Source organism: Pseudophryne corroboree, chromosome 3 (assembly GCF_028390025.1).
Source record: "Pseudophryne corroboree isolate aPseCor3 chromosome 3, aPseCor3.hap2, whole genome shotgun sequence".
Lineage (NCBI taxonomy): Eukaryota > Metazoa > Chordata > Amphibia > Anura > Myobatrachidae > Pseudophryne > Pseudophryne corroboree.
Window position 1 is genome coordinate 465104031 of NC_086446.1, and position 15936 is coordinate 465119966.

The following is a 15936-nucleotide window of genomic DNA, read 5'->3' on the forward strand; positions in this document are numbered from 1 at the left end:
TTTAAATTGTTGAGCTTTTTGTTATACTTCTTTTAGCCCAGTGCACGTAATTCCCCTCATAGTTCCTGGGGAGCAGTGTGTAGTTGGAACAGCCGCAGGTCTAGTTGGAACAGCATCGGACGAGCCTCCAGTATTAAGAGAAATGTACAGAGCAGTGAACATAAGTCCTTGTTGTCTGCTGATGGGAAAGAGAGCTCAGAAGGGGAAACATCTGATGAAGAGGTATCCAGTCGTAAAGACTCCTCCTGTAATGTGACGGAACTAGTGGGTAAAAAAGAAGCACTTGATACATTACATGTTCCTTACACGTATGCACTACAGAGCAAACACAGCCTTCCAGTGGATTACCAGGGCTGCAATGGGAAAACTATGCTTCCCTCTGCGTCACCTCAACGCCACCTCGAGGACCCTAAACTTGATTACAGCAATAATATTGATGATGACGGAAACATGGTAAGTCTTTGTAGATCTAAGGGTGATGTTTCATTTAGTTCATGGTGTTATACGTAGTACAAGTAATTTTCGGTTATATGTCAGAGCAGTTCTTGTTTGTTTGTTTTCAAGAAAAATTTGCTTCCTCTACTCTGTTATGAATCCCATCACAATTATTAATATGTGATTGTAGTGCTGATGATTTGTTTTGTTCTTCAAAGTGTCTTGATCACTATACATAAGATCTTTTATGTTTCCTTGATTGTAAAGGTGGGTACACACTAGCCCATGTGCTACGTGAGCGACATCGGCTAGTGTGTTCTCTCCCGGACCGGGCCGCCCGACGGTGGGCATATACACTGTGCAATATCGCACAGTGACGTCATGCCGCGGCCGGGCTGTACATGCAGCTTTGGATGAAAAGTCCAAATTGAGCTGCATGTATGGCCGACACCACGGGTCGTTAACGACCCACGGGGCCACACATCGACCGTCGTCAGCTGCATACACACTAGGCGTTATAGTAAATGATATCACTCAGGAGTGGGAGAATGAGCGATATAGTTTACTGCATCGCTAAGTGTGTATGAGGTGTGTATGAGGTGTATAAGTTAGAAGTGAGGCTTTATGTCACAGAAGCAGTTGTGGAAATGGGCCTAAATACAGTTGTATATCAAATTCCATTTACTTGCATTTTCCATACCACCAGTTCAATCATTGCACAGAATTGTTGGCTTACTGTATTGCTCCCTTGCAATACAGTAAGCCAACAATTCTGTGTTTTAGGTAATCAATTCTGTGTTTTAGGTAATCACTGCTGCTCTTAATCAACTGATTAAGGTGTATATGAATTCAGAGATAAATGTATAGTATGAAAATAATGCACAGCCTCTTCTTAACAAAAACCCAGCTTTTATTGTAAAAGAAAAAAATATAGGGACTATACAAAATGCAGGATCCAGTGCTCTCATATTGAAACGGACCTGACTTTTCAGGGAGTCATGGACATTGCTACGATTTAAGGGAGTCTCTCCGACATTTAGGGAGAGTTGGCAAGTATGATTATTTACTTTTAGGGGGTATATTCAATTGAAGTCGGATCCATTCTGACATTTATTTGTCGGAATGGATCCAACCTGGGCTATTCAATGCAATCTCAATTCGACTTAAAAAAAAGTTGAATTAAGATGCGGGAGCTGAGACAGGGAGAGCCGCGGACAGACGGGGAAGAGAAGCGCTATAGCAGGGTAGCCGGAGGATGTGTCACACCCATCACTCACGGCAGCTACTGTGAGCGGCGGCTGTGACATCCTCCGGCTACGCGGCCCGCTGCTGTAGTGCTGCTTGCCCGCAGCTCATCCCCCCCCCCGTCTCCTCCTCTCCCCCGTCTCTGCTCCCGCATCACAGCCACCGTTAACGGCAGCGTCCACCTGGCTCCAGCAAGCAAGGTCTTGCTGGAGCCAGATGGACGCTGCTGTGAGCGGCGGCTGTGACACATCCTCCGGTGCTGCTCTCCCCCATCTGCCCGCAGCTCTCCCCCGTCTCTGCTCTCGCATCTCACTTCGACTTTTTTTAAAGTCGAATTGAGATGGTCGAAAAGGGTGTCGGTTTTGGCCTCGTTTTCGACACAAGCACGCGGATCGGCAGCTATTCCGCCGATCCACGTGCTTTTCGACAAGTCGAATTCCTCGACTTGTCGAATCATTTGGGGTTAGATTGAATAGGTTCTTCCGACCTAAAATAAGTCAAAACTGCTGTCTTTTCGACAAACAACAGCTTTCGGCTTCAATTGAATATACCCCTAGATCGGTACATTCAGCAAGTACTGCACTGCTCTTAGCTATAGCTGCAAGGGAAGCTAAAAAACTATTTTATCACAGTGAATCAGTAGGGACCCAATCCCCACCTGACTCATCTCTACCAGATGTATTGGGTGGAATGGTCCATAGACATTGAAACCAAGGTGCAGAAATATTTTTTCCATCTTGCTCCCATACTTTGCCATATTGCGCTCTCATGTGAAAGACTTCATAGACAAGCTGTTAGACTGACCTCTTGGTATAGTTTGGAACTATTGACTCATGGCTCTCCCCCCTTTTCAGGACTCATTTTTTCTTGAACCATCATGGCTGCTTATAGTATTAGACTATTTCCCCTTTTCTGCATTTGTTTTCTGCTGCAGTATTTAAAGGTCTGAGTAAGGATGTCTCTTCAGTCTTATGGGGTATTTTCCTCCATTTTTCTGTATTGTTATGAGTTCCTTGTGCCTAAAATAATGTATATCTTACTGTTAATGGTCGGACCTACATTTTATTGTTTACATTGTAGACTTGGTTATTACCTAAACCTACTTTACATTTCCAATAAACATATAGGTGGCCAAATGGCAGGATATCCAGCCAGTAAGTTCTTCAAGAAGAGCAGTCAGATCACATATTCCAGTAAGGAACCTGATAGCACAGAATGGTTAGCAATGGTCATCTTCCATTCACATTTTTCTATATGGACTAATTCAGCAAGAAGTCATTAGACACAAGGCCACTGTCAGGAAGGTGCTGCACAGGAGGGGGAGGGAGCTGTATGATATGGCAGACTAGCTGTAATGGAATATTTAATGCGGAAAATTCATTTCTGTGCTCTATTTACAGTATAATGGTCTGTAGCAGTAAAATTCAGGTTAGGGAAGTACCAGTGAGGTGTGAATTGCAATTCTCCTTACTAGAGATTATGAGTTCATTGATAAAAGTTTTACATTGTGTTATGTGAGATACATATGGATTCTGGCCGGGTATGTTTCTTAAGGCCCGTACACACTGGCCGATATATCGATCATTCTCTTGAACGGCCGATATATCGCGGGTCCGTCGGCCAGTGTGTACGGCCGATACGTCTGTGTATCACGTCGGCCCCGCAGCACAGCCGACGGCCAATATATCTACCGATATATTGGAGCGTCGCTGTGTGTGTACGGGCGGTCGGCCGACCGCCCGTACACATGCTGCGGCGGCCGGCGGTGATTGACAGCTGAACTGGGCGGGCGTGTGTACATGCCCGCACAGTTCATGACGTCAGTCCCCGACGGATCGGCCAGTGTGTATGCTTAACACACTGTCCGATCCATCCATAGATATATCTGCCGATCAATTGATCGGCAGATATATCTTTCAGTGTGTACCCACCTTTAGATGTATGTAATAGTATTTGTTTACAGATTTGATGTGGGAAACCAAGGACATTTACGAGTAATGGATGACAGTTTTAGTATATATAATAACACCAAATATTATTTTGTATTTAATCTTGAAATCATGTAAACAGTCATATTTGTATGAGTTTTAATATTGTGAACAAATGGAGCAGGAAATTTATATAAGCTTACATTATTTTATTCCCCAGTCATTTTCATATTATGTTTCTAGACACAAAAATCTTTAAAAGTATAAAAAATGTTGTGTTCTCGTATAGTATATTTACATGCCTTCCTGCTCCTCTTGCAATACTAAAAATAACATAAAACGTTTTGGGTTTTTTGGACCACTCCTCCGTTGGTGGCTGCTAGTCTGCAGTACTGTTTTCCATATGTACTATATGTTCCCCATCCCATTTGAAATACCTCAGGAGTACTATCTTTTGTCAGTTCCCAGATTTGTTTCATCTTCATTTTAACTTGGCTGTTCAGGTGATTAGAATGGAACGTAAGGACTGCTGGCCTCTTCCAGTTTCAGGGTTGGGCAAGATCATTATTTGTTTAAATATTCTACCAAAGATTCTGTACCTGCTTCAAACCCTCCCTGTCCATGTCCCTATCTTTATAGAACTTAAGGGGATTTTTAGGACATTTGTTTGTGGTACCTATAGACCTTGACTGGGTATGGTTATCCTATAGCGGCATAAGTCTCAGTGGTCTCCAATTACCCATTTTTTTTACCATAATACTTGCAGTCCATTTGGATAGGATTGTTACTTGGTCCAATATGTCTGGTCACAAACAGTGGGTCCAGATAGAACGTAAGTCTCTCCAGATTCTCAAAAAGATTTTTCTTTTGACCCCAACTCTCCCCCTGTCTTTACATCCAATAGTGGGACCCACCCTAATATACTGGTAAAAACTCCAGCAGGCACTTTATTTATTTATTTATTTATTATTTATTTATTATCAGTTTCTTATATAGCGCAGCAAATTCCGTTGTGCTTTACAATTGGAAATAACAATGATATAACAAACTGGGTGATAACAAACAGTCATAGAGGTAGGAAGGCCCTGCTCGCAAGCTTACAATCGTTAGGGAAATAGGCATGTATACATAAGGAAAGGTGCTATCTATTGCATAGTTGTCTGCCAGATTGCAAAGGTTCTTGGTGGGCTGTATGATATGGTCATACAGCAATGATGAACCAGGTTCGAGGGAAAGTGAAGAATGAGAAGACATGTGAGGATATGTGTGGACTGTACAGAGTGGATGCAATTTGATAGGAAGGTTTATGAAGGTAATGTGGGCGGTTCTGGAATTTGATATGCTTGCCTTGAGGTGAGATTTCAGGGAACGCCTGAAGGTTTGGAGACTAGAGGAAAGTCTTATTGTGCGTGGTAGGGCATTCCACAGAGTGAGTGCAGCCCGATGAAAGTCCTGCAATCTTGAGTGGGAGCGAGTAATGAGTGTGGATGAGAGACACAGGTCTTGTGAAGAGCGAAGAGGTCGGGTTGGGAGATATTTTGAGATAAGCGAAGTGATGTATGTTGGTGTAGTTTGGTTAATGGCCTTGTGTGTGAGTACAAGTATTTTATATTGAATGCGGTAGAATACAGGTAACCAGTGGAGGGACTGACAGAGTGGATCCGCAGACGATGAACGTCTAGCGAAGAAGATTTCTTCCTTACTCTCCCCTCTTACTTCTACATTGTTCAACCTAGAATTTGCCCGTGATGTTTCTGCAGGGTCTTTGATGAGGCGGATTAGGGGTGGTCTGCTGCGGGTTGGTCAACTGGCAGTTTGGGGAGTGCTTGTACACTTTGCTGCTATAAAGGATCAACTTGATCTCCCTGCCTCTGAACTCTGGTCCTATTATCAAACTTGTCAGCATTTATATCTGCTGTTAAGGGAATTCTTTTACACCAAACGCTGAAAAATGTCTGTGTGTGTTTGCCCTAGCCTGGTATCAAGACGGTGCTTTTATGTTGGATGACTCCCAGTTGGAGTAACTTTTTTTGTTTACTCATGCTAGTTCCCAAAGAACATTGGTGATTGAGACTCACTATAGATTGCTGTCCCAGTGATATGCAGCCCTAATATCATACTGTACATAGAAATGTTTCCAGCTGTTACTGATTGATGCTGGCACTGTGGCAGTCACCCAGGCACACCATTCCACATGTGGTGAACATGCCCCAGAATCACAACCTCCTGGCAAGTGATTGATGTTTCCAAAACGATAGTTGGCCTAGACATCTCGATTAATTTTTAATTTTGATCATTTAACTACTCCTCTGTGCCTATCACTAAATATAAGAAATCACTCATCAAACATCTCACTATGGGGTACATTTACTAAGCAGTGATAAGAGTGGAGAAGTGAGCCAGTGGAGAAGTACCCATGGCAACCAATCAGCACTGAAGTAACATCTATTATTTGCATCCTATAAAATGATACAGAGCTGCTGATTGGTTGATGGGAAAATTTCTCCACTGGCTCACTTCTCCGTTCTTATCACTGCTTAGTAAATGTACCCCTAAGGCCACTAAGATGGTGATCCCGGTTCACTGGAGATCCTCATCAGCCCCTTCTGTTAAGAATTGGTTTTGCTGCATTGACTAATACATGGATAAGGAGGACATCATCCTTTCTGCTTTTAGACAGGCATTCTGACTTTATATTACTTGGATTTCTTAGAAAGAATTTCAGGACTCCCTGCCTTACTATAATTTGGCTACAAACATTTACAATAGGCATTCCATCCCACACCTTCCTGTTTCCCCCTGACCCTATTTTTCCTTGATTCTTTCCTTATTTTGGATTTTTGTTACGGATCTCTGTATTGGAAAAATGGTACCTTCTTATCTCTGACTGTGTTTACCATCACTATATCACATAATCTGTGTGTTTGTTGGTACTTAATACAAATAGATTACAAAACAAGCCCTATTTCTTTTATTTCTCTTTAGAGTAAGAGTGAAAGGTTGAGAGCATATATTATAGCACATCTTCCTGTGTGGTGTAAGGAGAGAGAAACCTGGTCCCTCTATCTTTTTCCACCATATTCCAAGTAAGTATTGTCCATGTAAGAGCCAGCTGAGTCTGCCCCAATCCCTTTGCTGTTCTTCCCTAACAGCAAAGAAGTGGATTCACAGGACATTATTTTGCAGCAAATGCTCTGTGCAGATGCTTTGTATGAGTACTTACAGGAATCACATCCATGCTGAAGGAGCTAGCTAACACTTTACAACTATCCTACAATTAATTGCAATTTTTATATTCTCTTTCAAAATTCTGCTTGATGTATCCTCATCAGGGCCGGTTCTAGACCCTTTGGCGCCCTGGGCGGAAAATGGGGGCGTGGCTTCATACAGGGGGCATGGTCAGTTACGCCCCCTGTACAGTGGAGTAGCGCTGCTGAAAGAAAAAAAAAATACTTACTATCCCCGCTCCCGACCGCTGCAGATCTCCGCCGGCGCCGCTCCTTTCCTCGGATGACAGACACTAGAGGTCAATTATGACCCCTAGCGTCTGTCAGTCCTACAATGCTGTGCGGTGTGCGATGACGTCATCGCGCACCGCACAGTAAAAGTCCTCTACACGAAGGGAAACTAGACGCGTAGCGTCTAGTTTCCCTTCACAGCGGGGGACAGCGGGACCAGCGGGGGACACAGAGGCCAGCGGGGGGCACAGAGTAGTGTATCTTGCCATGGTGCGGCGCCCTCCGGATGGCGCCGGCGCCCTCCGGAAGGCGGCGCCCCGGGCAAAAGTCCTGCTTGCCCGTGGCAAGATCCGCTACTGATCCTCATATACAGTATTTCTTAAAGAAGACTAGATAGTATTATGACAACCGGGCTGTCTTTACTTTATTCATACATTTTCATCTTATTAGATTGTTTAGTAGAACTGTTCTCCTGTATGAAGTGTATCTGCATGTTATACCTATTGGAATCAATGTCCTACAGTACTCCTAGATATTCACTTCCAGGAACATGTAGAATAACTCTAGTGGACACCTACTAAACGGGTTGGGGTCGGGTGACCGACCATCGGGATCCCGGCGGTCAGCATACCGATGATGGGATCCCGGCCGCCAGGATTCCAGCAGGAAGGTGAGCACAACGAAGCCCCTTGGGGGCTCGCTGTGCTCGCTACAGGTTCTATTCCAACTCTTTGGGTGTCGTGGACACCCATGAGTGGTAATAGCCCTTGGTCCCCTGCCGGCATCCTGTCGGATGGGATCCCGGAGTCGGTATGCTGACAGCAGGATGCCTACCGCCGGTCACCTGACTACATCCCTACTAAACTGGTGATATTTCCCAAATAATCACCGACTCCTTTTGACTATCTTATCTTGTGGTTAGCATACGTCTCTTCACATCAGAAGGAATACATTGTGCTCACAAGCTGTATACTAGGCACAACCATCCACATCTACTCACTTCCCCATAGAATGTTGCAGTGACTTGCATCATTGTGGCCTCACCCCCACACTGCACAAAGTTGTGATAATGGCACTGTACAGGGAGGGCCATGATCCCTGCAGCCCCTATTTGGTCCTCCCCCGCCAACATCTGTTAGCACAGAATCACAGCAAATAATCAGCAATTTATATGTATTTTAGTACAAACTAGAAGAAGTAAGCAAGTGTCTACTTGGTACATGTAGCTATGATTTAGTGCACATTTGTCACTTACATGCAGTGTTAGTAAATGAGGGGCAGATTTATAGCTCGGTGAAGTGATAAATCACATGGTGATAAAGGACCAGCCAATCAGCTCCTAACTTCCATGTTACAGGCTGGGTTTGAAAAATGACAGTTAGGAGTTGACTGGCTGGTCCTTCATCACCTTCCACTATATCACTTCACCAGGCTTAATAAATCTGCCCCTGAGACCTTTTGAGTCTCAAAGTGTTTTGTAGGGAAATCAAGAACAGAAAATGTTAAATAAATGCACATCTAAATATGGAAAGTACAGAGTAACTGACGCCTCTTTTCTCCTGTAGGTTTCGTTTGATATGCAATAAAATTATCACCCACAGGATGTTTGATCATATAGTTTTGGTGATTATATTTCTGAACTGCATTACTATTGCAATGGAGAGACCAAAAATAGAGCCTCATAGTGCTGTAAGTATTTCTGTATATTGTGGAATATGCTTGTTTGTACACACATACAGCATATGTATACATACAGTTCATACATACATACACGCACAAATACAGAACCTTGCAAAATTATTTAGCCCTATTTCAGTTCTGTTTTAATATGTTAATGTAAAATAAATAATGTCATATTAAAAATAATAAAGTTGAGTTTCAGGGCTTTGAATTAAATATATATCACTAAACAGAGTTTCAGAGAAGGAATTTCAGAGAAGGCTGCGGGGAGAGGAGGTTATATTTAGATTGCGGGGAAGGAAAATTAGTGGTAACCGCTAAGGGAACTTCAGTGACTGCTAAATTTATTAAGAGGAGGAAATCTGCAGATTTTGTAACCTATACCCATGAATCAGGTGCGTGCAGTCAGGGGAGGCAGTGCCTCCCCCGTCATAATGATTAAAATAATACAAAGAAGATATTTATAGCACAGATTCTGTGATAAATATCTTATTTTATTATTTTAATAATTTCCCCCTGTGAAAATCTCTGCATATTGGGGTGGGAGGCAGCGGGAGAGGTGCCTCCCACTGCTAACACTAAAGTTCGGGTAGCGAGGGGCGGGCAGAGGGGCAGGGCGAAGTCATGGGCTGTAAAAGAGCATTGAAAAAATATGGGGAACCGGCACCTATACTTGTGCCTCAATAACAGGGGTGTGCATTCAGCCCACATGAAAGCACGCCCCTGTCAGTCCCGCAGATGTGATTGGACCAGCGGATCCACTGGATCCGCTGGCCAGCGGGCACATGCAGCAGCATGACGCGGCGGGCATCGTGGCGGCGGGACCCGGCGGAGAAAGGGTGGCTGGCGGCAGACCTGGATCCGAGAGGATCCAGTCCCTTCCAGCCATTCTGCAGAGTTCGACAGCGGAGAGCCAGCTTCCCTTTTCAAAAATGGCGCCTCAGCGGCATTTTTTAAATACAAGATGGCCACCGTGAGCCAATTGCGGCTCGCTGCATCATCGCCCCGCCCCCTCATTTGGCTTATATAAGCCAGTGGCGAGGCAGTGGCGGTCAGTCCGGCGGCGGGGAGGGAGCATGCAAGAGCTCCCGAAGATAGAAGATGCCGGAAGCCCTGGGGTGGCAGCGCCCATGAAAAAGAGCTTAAAGGCCGCTGCCCCACAGGTGAAGACGCCGGAAGCCCTGGGGATGCGGCGGCCATGAAAAAGAGCTTGAAGGCCGCTGCCCCCAGGTGAAGGTGCTATTTCAAAATTAGGTGTTGTGTTTTTATTTTAATATTTTCTTTACAGGCGGACTACGGGTGCCAGCGGGTCCTTAATGTCCGGGCATGCTGGCACTTGTGGTTCTCCAAGTGCCGGCATGCTGAGGCAGGCTTTCTGGTACCTGTAGGCCACCTGTAAAGAACAATATTCGTATACAATGAACCCCGCACCCACCGCTACCAGGGGTGCGGGGCATAGCACTGGGCTATCAGCCCAGTGCTGGTTGTTGCTCAGGAGGGGGGACCCCATTTAAATTTTGGGGGGCCAAATGCTATGGCAGGAGGACCCCACACTGAGAGTCTCCCCTGCTATGGCATTAATCCGCCTGGCTGGTTCAGCCTAGTGCTGGTTTTGGTTAAATAGGGAGAACCCTATTTTTTTTTATTTTCTTGCGGAGTGGGGGCAACACAATCAGCCAGTGCCACACTATTCGCTGGCCTTACCGCATGTCACTGGGGTTCACGATCCCCACCAGGTCAAATACTTGCCAGCAGCGCTAGGTTCCTGGTGAAGTAAAGAAAGCCTTGAAGAGCTGTAGGTTTTTTTTCTGGGGCTTCAAAGAAATTCCAAAATTCTGGAGCTGTTAAAAATCTGTCTTGCCACAATAAGCTGCAATACAATTTTCAATTTTGCCCGGAGTCTACATAAGCAGATCTTATGGTCATTATGTCTTTTTTTGCATTCTAAATACTCTACCGTAATGTAATTTAATCCATAAAGCCCAGATAAAATAAGAATTATATTGTACTGTTGTTCAGAATGAAAAAAATAAATAGAAGTATTTCCAAAGTCAAATATGTAAATCTTGGGCTGCCCCTGAAAGTTAGAGATAGTTGGCAGCTATGTTCTGATATTAAAGTGAAATGATAAATTATCACTGTTTAAATTTTATACCAATAAATAAGATGGCTGTGCATACTGCCCATTATATACTTCTGCAGAGTCAGCCCTAGTCATAGGCAAACTAGGCAAATGCCTAGGGCATTTGGCATGCCTAGGGGCACAAGCAGCTTCTGCTGATTAAAATGATATGCCTCATGCCTATATTCTGTGTGTGATTGCGGCTGTATCTGCATATGAAATGCTATGCTACAGTATATTCACGGAAATCACTATAATGTAGTATTCCGTATGCAGATACAGCCGCAGTCGCACACACAATATAGGCATGCCGCATATCATTTTAATCAGCAGAAGCTGCTGGTGCATCTTAGTCACAAAGTGATGCATAATAAAAATAATAAATCACCTAGTAAATACTTGCTGTTCTTATAACCGCTGCAGCACTCCTAGTTCCAAATCCCACCGCAGTCTATCTGCATAAACTAAATTCATGGAAATAATTCAGAATGCAGTTAACTGTCTATAATAACTGAATTAAATAATTTATTTTGGAGAACTTAGTATACTGTATAATAATAAACCAATAAACATCTTATTATGTTGCTACTTGTCCTCCACCTCCAGGATTAACATGCTTCTCCCTTTGCAGGAAAGAATATTTCTGACATTGTCCAACTACATATTTACATTCATTTTTTTGGCTGAAATGACAGTGAAGGTAACGTGAATTTCATATTCAGAAATGTTATAGCGAGCTGTGATTTCATTTGTGCATGTATTGTAAAACGCTTTGCCCTAAAGGCCCGTATTCACTGGCCGATGTGGGAGAGATGTGTGCTGAGTGAACCGCTCAGCACACATCTCTCCCACCGCTCAGCACAGAGTGATGTGTGCTGAGCGTGCGGGGGGAGACAGGGGGCGCTCATTTCACCCGCTGGGTGAAATGAGCGACCTGGCCAATCTGGCACCAGCAATAGCGATGCGCGGGGCTGCGCATCGCTATCGCTGTGGGGGGTACACACGGAGCGATCATGCTTAAAATCTAAGCAATCTAGTCAGATTGCTTAGATTTTAAGCAGCGATCGCTCCGTGAGTACCCCCCTTTAGACTCACCACAGCAACTACTGGTGTGTGGACTTTAGATGTAATTATGTCGTGTCCACAGATGTTGTCACGTTTGATTGTTCTAGGTCTAATTTTGTCAATAGACTGAGGCATTGGAGTAGTACAATGGACACATTCATTTCTACACAAGGGTGAAACTATAGTAGGAGTGGCCAATACAGGGCTCAGACTCCCCACCCCTTCCAAGGCTCCAGCGTTTCTCCCAGGCCCAACAGAGCATTTCCCTCTTAAATGTTACAATTCTTTTTTTCTCCAGGTGTATTGTGTTTGGCAGTCAGTTTGCTATAGCTAAATTCTGAATCCTAAGGTGACCACCAGAACTCCTTGTTTTTCACATATCCAAGTATTATAATATTTTTATTTTAAATACTTTGGTTTGCCGGTACACTATGGTGTATTCTGTTTACATTATGTACAGAAGCAAACCCCAGTAAGGATATACAAACATGTGAAGAGCACACTGGCAATGTCATTTTAATAAATTCCACACTTAGGGCCAGATTGAAATGTCCGTCTTCCCCTCCCGCCCCTTATCGCGCCCGCCGGCAGTATTCTATTGTTCCTGCAGATGGGCGCGACAAGTTAATTTCAACTTGCTGCCTCCGGAGGTAGTGAGCTGAAATGCGCGTAAAGAGACCCGTTTGGCCACCCAAACGGGTCTTTTCACGATCGCGCCTATTACTTTAGTCGGTTTTAGTGCGCCTAAACCCAACTGTAATGAGCGTGATCAGCGCGATAACAGGGGCCATTTGACTATCGACCCTCTATCTTCCGTCACTTTAGACGGGAGATAGCGGGTGCGATATGAATTGAATCTGACCCTTAATGACACCTTTGTCAGGCACGCAAATTCAGGGACATTGTTATGTAGATATATGCTGTATAGGGAAGTTACATCATTGTCATCCACTTGTTACATACCCTCCAACATGACTCATTCCACTAGATAAAAAGTACTCAGTTCCTGTGCTTCCCTCTTAATTTATGGTTGTTGTCACCTGTGTTGAACTAGTTAATTGATAAGAAAGGTGTTTCAAAACAGGTGATGGCGATCTTTAATTAAGAGGGAAGTCCAGATGCAGAGCATTTTGTACCTAATAGAATGGGTCATGTTGGAGGGTATGGTTTTTATACTAATACAGGAAGTGCCTCTGCAGGCGTTGTTAAGAATGACTGCAGCTAGTAAAGACACACTTCTGCAATTTCCAGAATCCTGTGGTGATTTGAACACAGACCACTTTACAAATATTTGTATTTTAGCAAAATATCTGTAAATATATAAAGCTGAGCACAAGAGCATTCAGCCTTCACAACATAAAATAATTGAGCTTAGAGCTCACAAGCAGTGTGCTGTGCATTTGTCAGTCATACACACACACGCACATAAACCTATATCAGGATCAAATCTGTTTAAGACATGGGAGAATAAATAGGGCCAGATTTTATAGAACTGGTAATTCCATAATTTGTCACAATCCCTCCAAGTATGTTATGTTTGCATTAGAGATGAGCGGGTTCGGTTTCTCTGAATCCGAACCCGCCAGAACTTCATGTTTTTTTTCACGGGTCCGAGCGACTCGGATCTTCCCGCCTTGCTCGGTTAACCCGAGCGCGCCCGAACGTCATCATGACGCTGTCGGATTCTCGCGAGGCTCGGATTCTATCGCGAGACTCGGATTCTATATAAGGAGCCGCGCGTCGCCGCCATTTTCACATGTGCATTGAGATTGATAGGGAGAGGACGTGGCTGGCGTCCTCTCCATTTAGATTATAAGAGACTGAGAGAGATTTACTGGAGCTGACTAGGAGGAGTACTGTTACTGTAGAAGTGTAGAGACTGAGTGGAGAGAGTTTACTAGTGAGGACAGTGCAGTTTACTTTATAATCCGTTCTCTGCCTGAAAAAAGCGATACACAGCACACAGTGACTCAGTCACATACCATATCTGTGTGCACTGCTCAGGCTCAGGCCAGTGTGCTGCATCATCTATTATCTATATATAATATTATATATATATCTGTCTGACTGCTCAGCTCACACAGCTTATAATTGTGGGGGAGACTGGGGAGCACTACTGCAGTGCCAGTTATAGGTTATAGCAGGAGCCAGGAGTACATAATATATTATATAGTGAGTGACCACCAGACACACAGTGCAGTTTATTTAATATATCCGTTCTCTGCCTGAAAAAAGCGATACACACAGTGACTCAGTCAGTCACATACCATATCTGTGTGCACTGCTCAGGCTCAGGCCAGTGTGCTGCATCATCTATTATCTATATATAATATTATATATATCTGTCTGACTGCTCAGCTCACACAGCTTATAATTGTGGGGGAGACTGGGGAGCACTACTGCAGTGCCAGTTATAGGTTATAGCAGGAGCCAGGAGTACATAATATATTATATAGTGAGTGACCACCAGACACACAGTGCAGTTTATTTAATATATCCGTTCTCTGCCTGAAAAAAGCGATACACACAGTGACTCAGTCAGTCACATACCATATCTGTGTGCACTGCTCAGGCTCAGGCCAGTGTGCTGCATCATCTATTATCTATATATAATATTATATATATCTGTCTGACTGCTCAGCTCACACAGCTTATAATTGTGGGGGAGACTGGGGAGCACTACTGCAGTGCCAGTTATAGGTTATAGCAGGAGCCAGGAGTACATAATATATTATATAGTGAGTGACCACCAGACACACAGTGCAGTTTATTTAATATATCCGTTCTCTGCCTGAAAAAAGCGATACACACAGTGACTCAGTCAGTCACATACCATATCTGTGTGCACTGCTCAGGCTCAGGCCAGTGTGCTGCATCATCTATATATATTATATATCTGTCTGACTGCTCAGCTCACACAGCTTATAATTGTGGGGGAGACTGGGGAGCACTACTGCAGTGCCAGTTATAGGTTATAGCAGGAGCCAGGAGTACATATTATATTAAAATTAAACAGTGCACACTTTTGCTGCAGGAGTGCCACTGCCAGTGTGACTGACCAGTGACCTGACCACACTGACCACCAGTATAGTTAGTAGTATACTTATATTGTGATTGCCTGAAAAAGTTAAACACTCGTCGTGTGACTTCACTTGTGTGTTTTTTTTTTTTTATTCTATAAAAATAAAACTCATTCTGCTGACAGACAGTGTCCAGCAGGTCCGTCATTATATAATATATAATATATACCTGTCCGGCTGCAGTAGTGATATATATATATTTTTTATATCATTTATCATCCAGTCGCAGCAGACACAGTACGGTAGTTCACGGCTGTGGCTACCTCTGTGTCTCTGCACTCGGCAGGCAGTCCGTCCATAATTGTAATACCACCTAACCGTGGATTTTTTTCATTCTTCTTTATACATACATAGTTACATAGACATCTTCTCTTTATCAACCAGTCTATATTAGCTGCAGACACAGTACAGTACGGTAGTTCACGGCTGTGGCTACCTCTGTGTCTGCACTCGGCAGGCAGTCCGTCCATAATTGTATACCACCTAACCGTGGTTTTTTTTCATTCTTCTTTATACATACATAGTTACATAGACATCTTCTCTTTATCAACCAGTCTATATTAGCTGCAGACACAGTACAGTACGGTAGTTCACGGCTGTGGCTACCTCTGTGTCTGCACTCGGCAGGCAGTCCGTCCATAATTGTATACCACCTAACCGTGGATTTTTTTCAGTCTTCTTTATACATACATAGTTACATAGACATCTTCTCTTTATCAACCAGTCTATATTAGCTGCAGACACAGTACAGTACGGTAGTTCACGGCTGTGGCTACCTCTGTGTCTGCAGTCGGCAGGCAGTCCATAATTGTATACTAGTATCCATCTCCATTGTTTACCTGAGGTGCCTTTTAGTTGTGCCTATTAAAATATGGAGAACAAAAATGTTGAGGTTCCAAAATTAGGGAAAGATCAAGATCCAC

At 43.8% G+C, this 15936-nt stretch overlaps 1 protein-coding gene across 4 annotated transcripts in view; it reads left to right on the forward strand.

The window, feature by feature from the left end:
* The window catches only part of CACNA1G (calcium voltage-gated channel subunit alpha1 G), a 281486-nt gene that overhangs the window by 154040 nt on the left and 111510 nt on the right, over nt 1–15936 (forward strand). For all 4 annotated transcript variants that reach the window (XM_063960705.1, XM_063960707.1, XM_063960706.1 and 1 more), the window contains exons 16-19: nt 37–453; nt 6594–6694; nt 8632–8755; nt 11500–11568. In XM_063960705.1, the coding sequence (XP_063816775.1) occupies nt 37–453; nt 6594–6694; nt 8632–8755; nt 11500–11568 (711 nt within the window). The remainder of the gene's footprint in view (nt 1–36; nt 454–6593; nt 6695–8631; nt 8756–11499; nt 11569–15936) is intronic.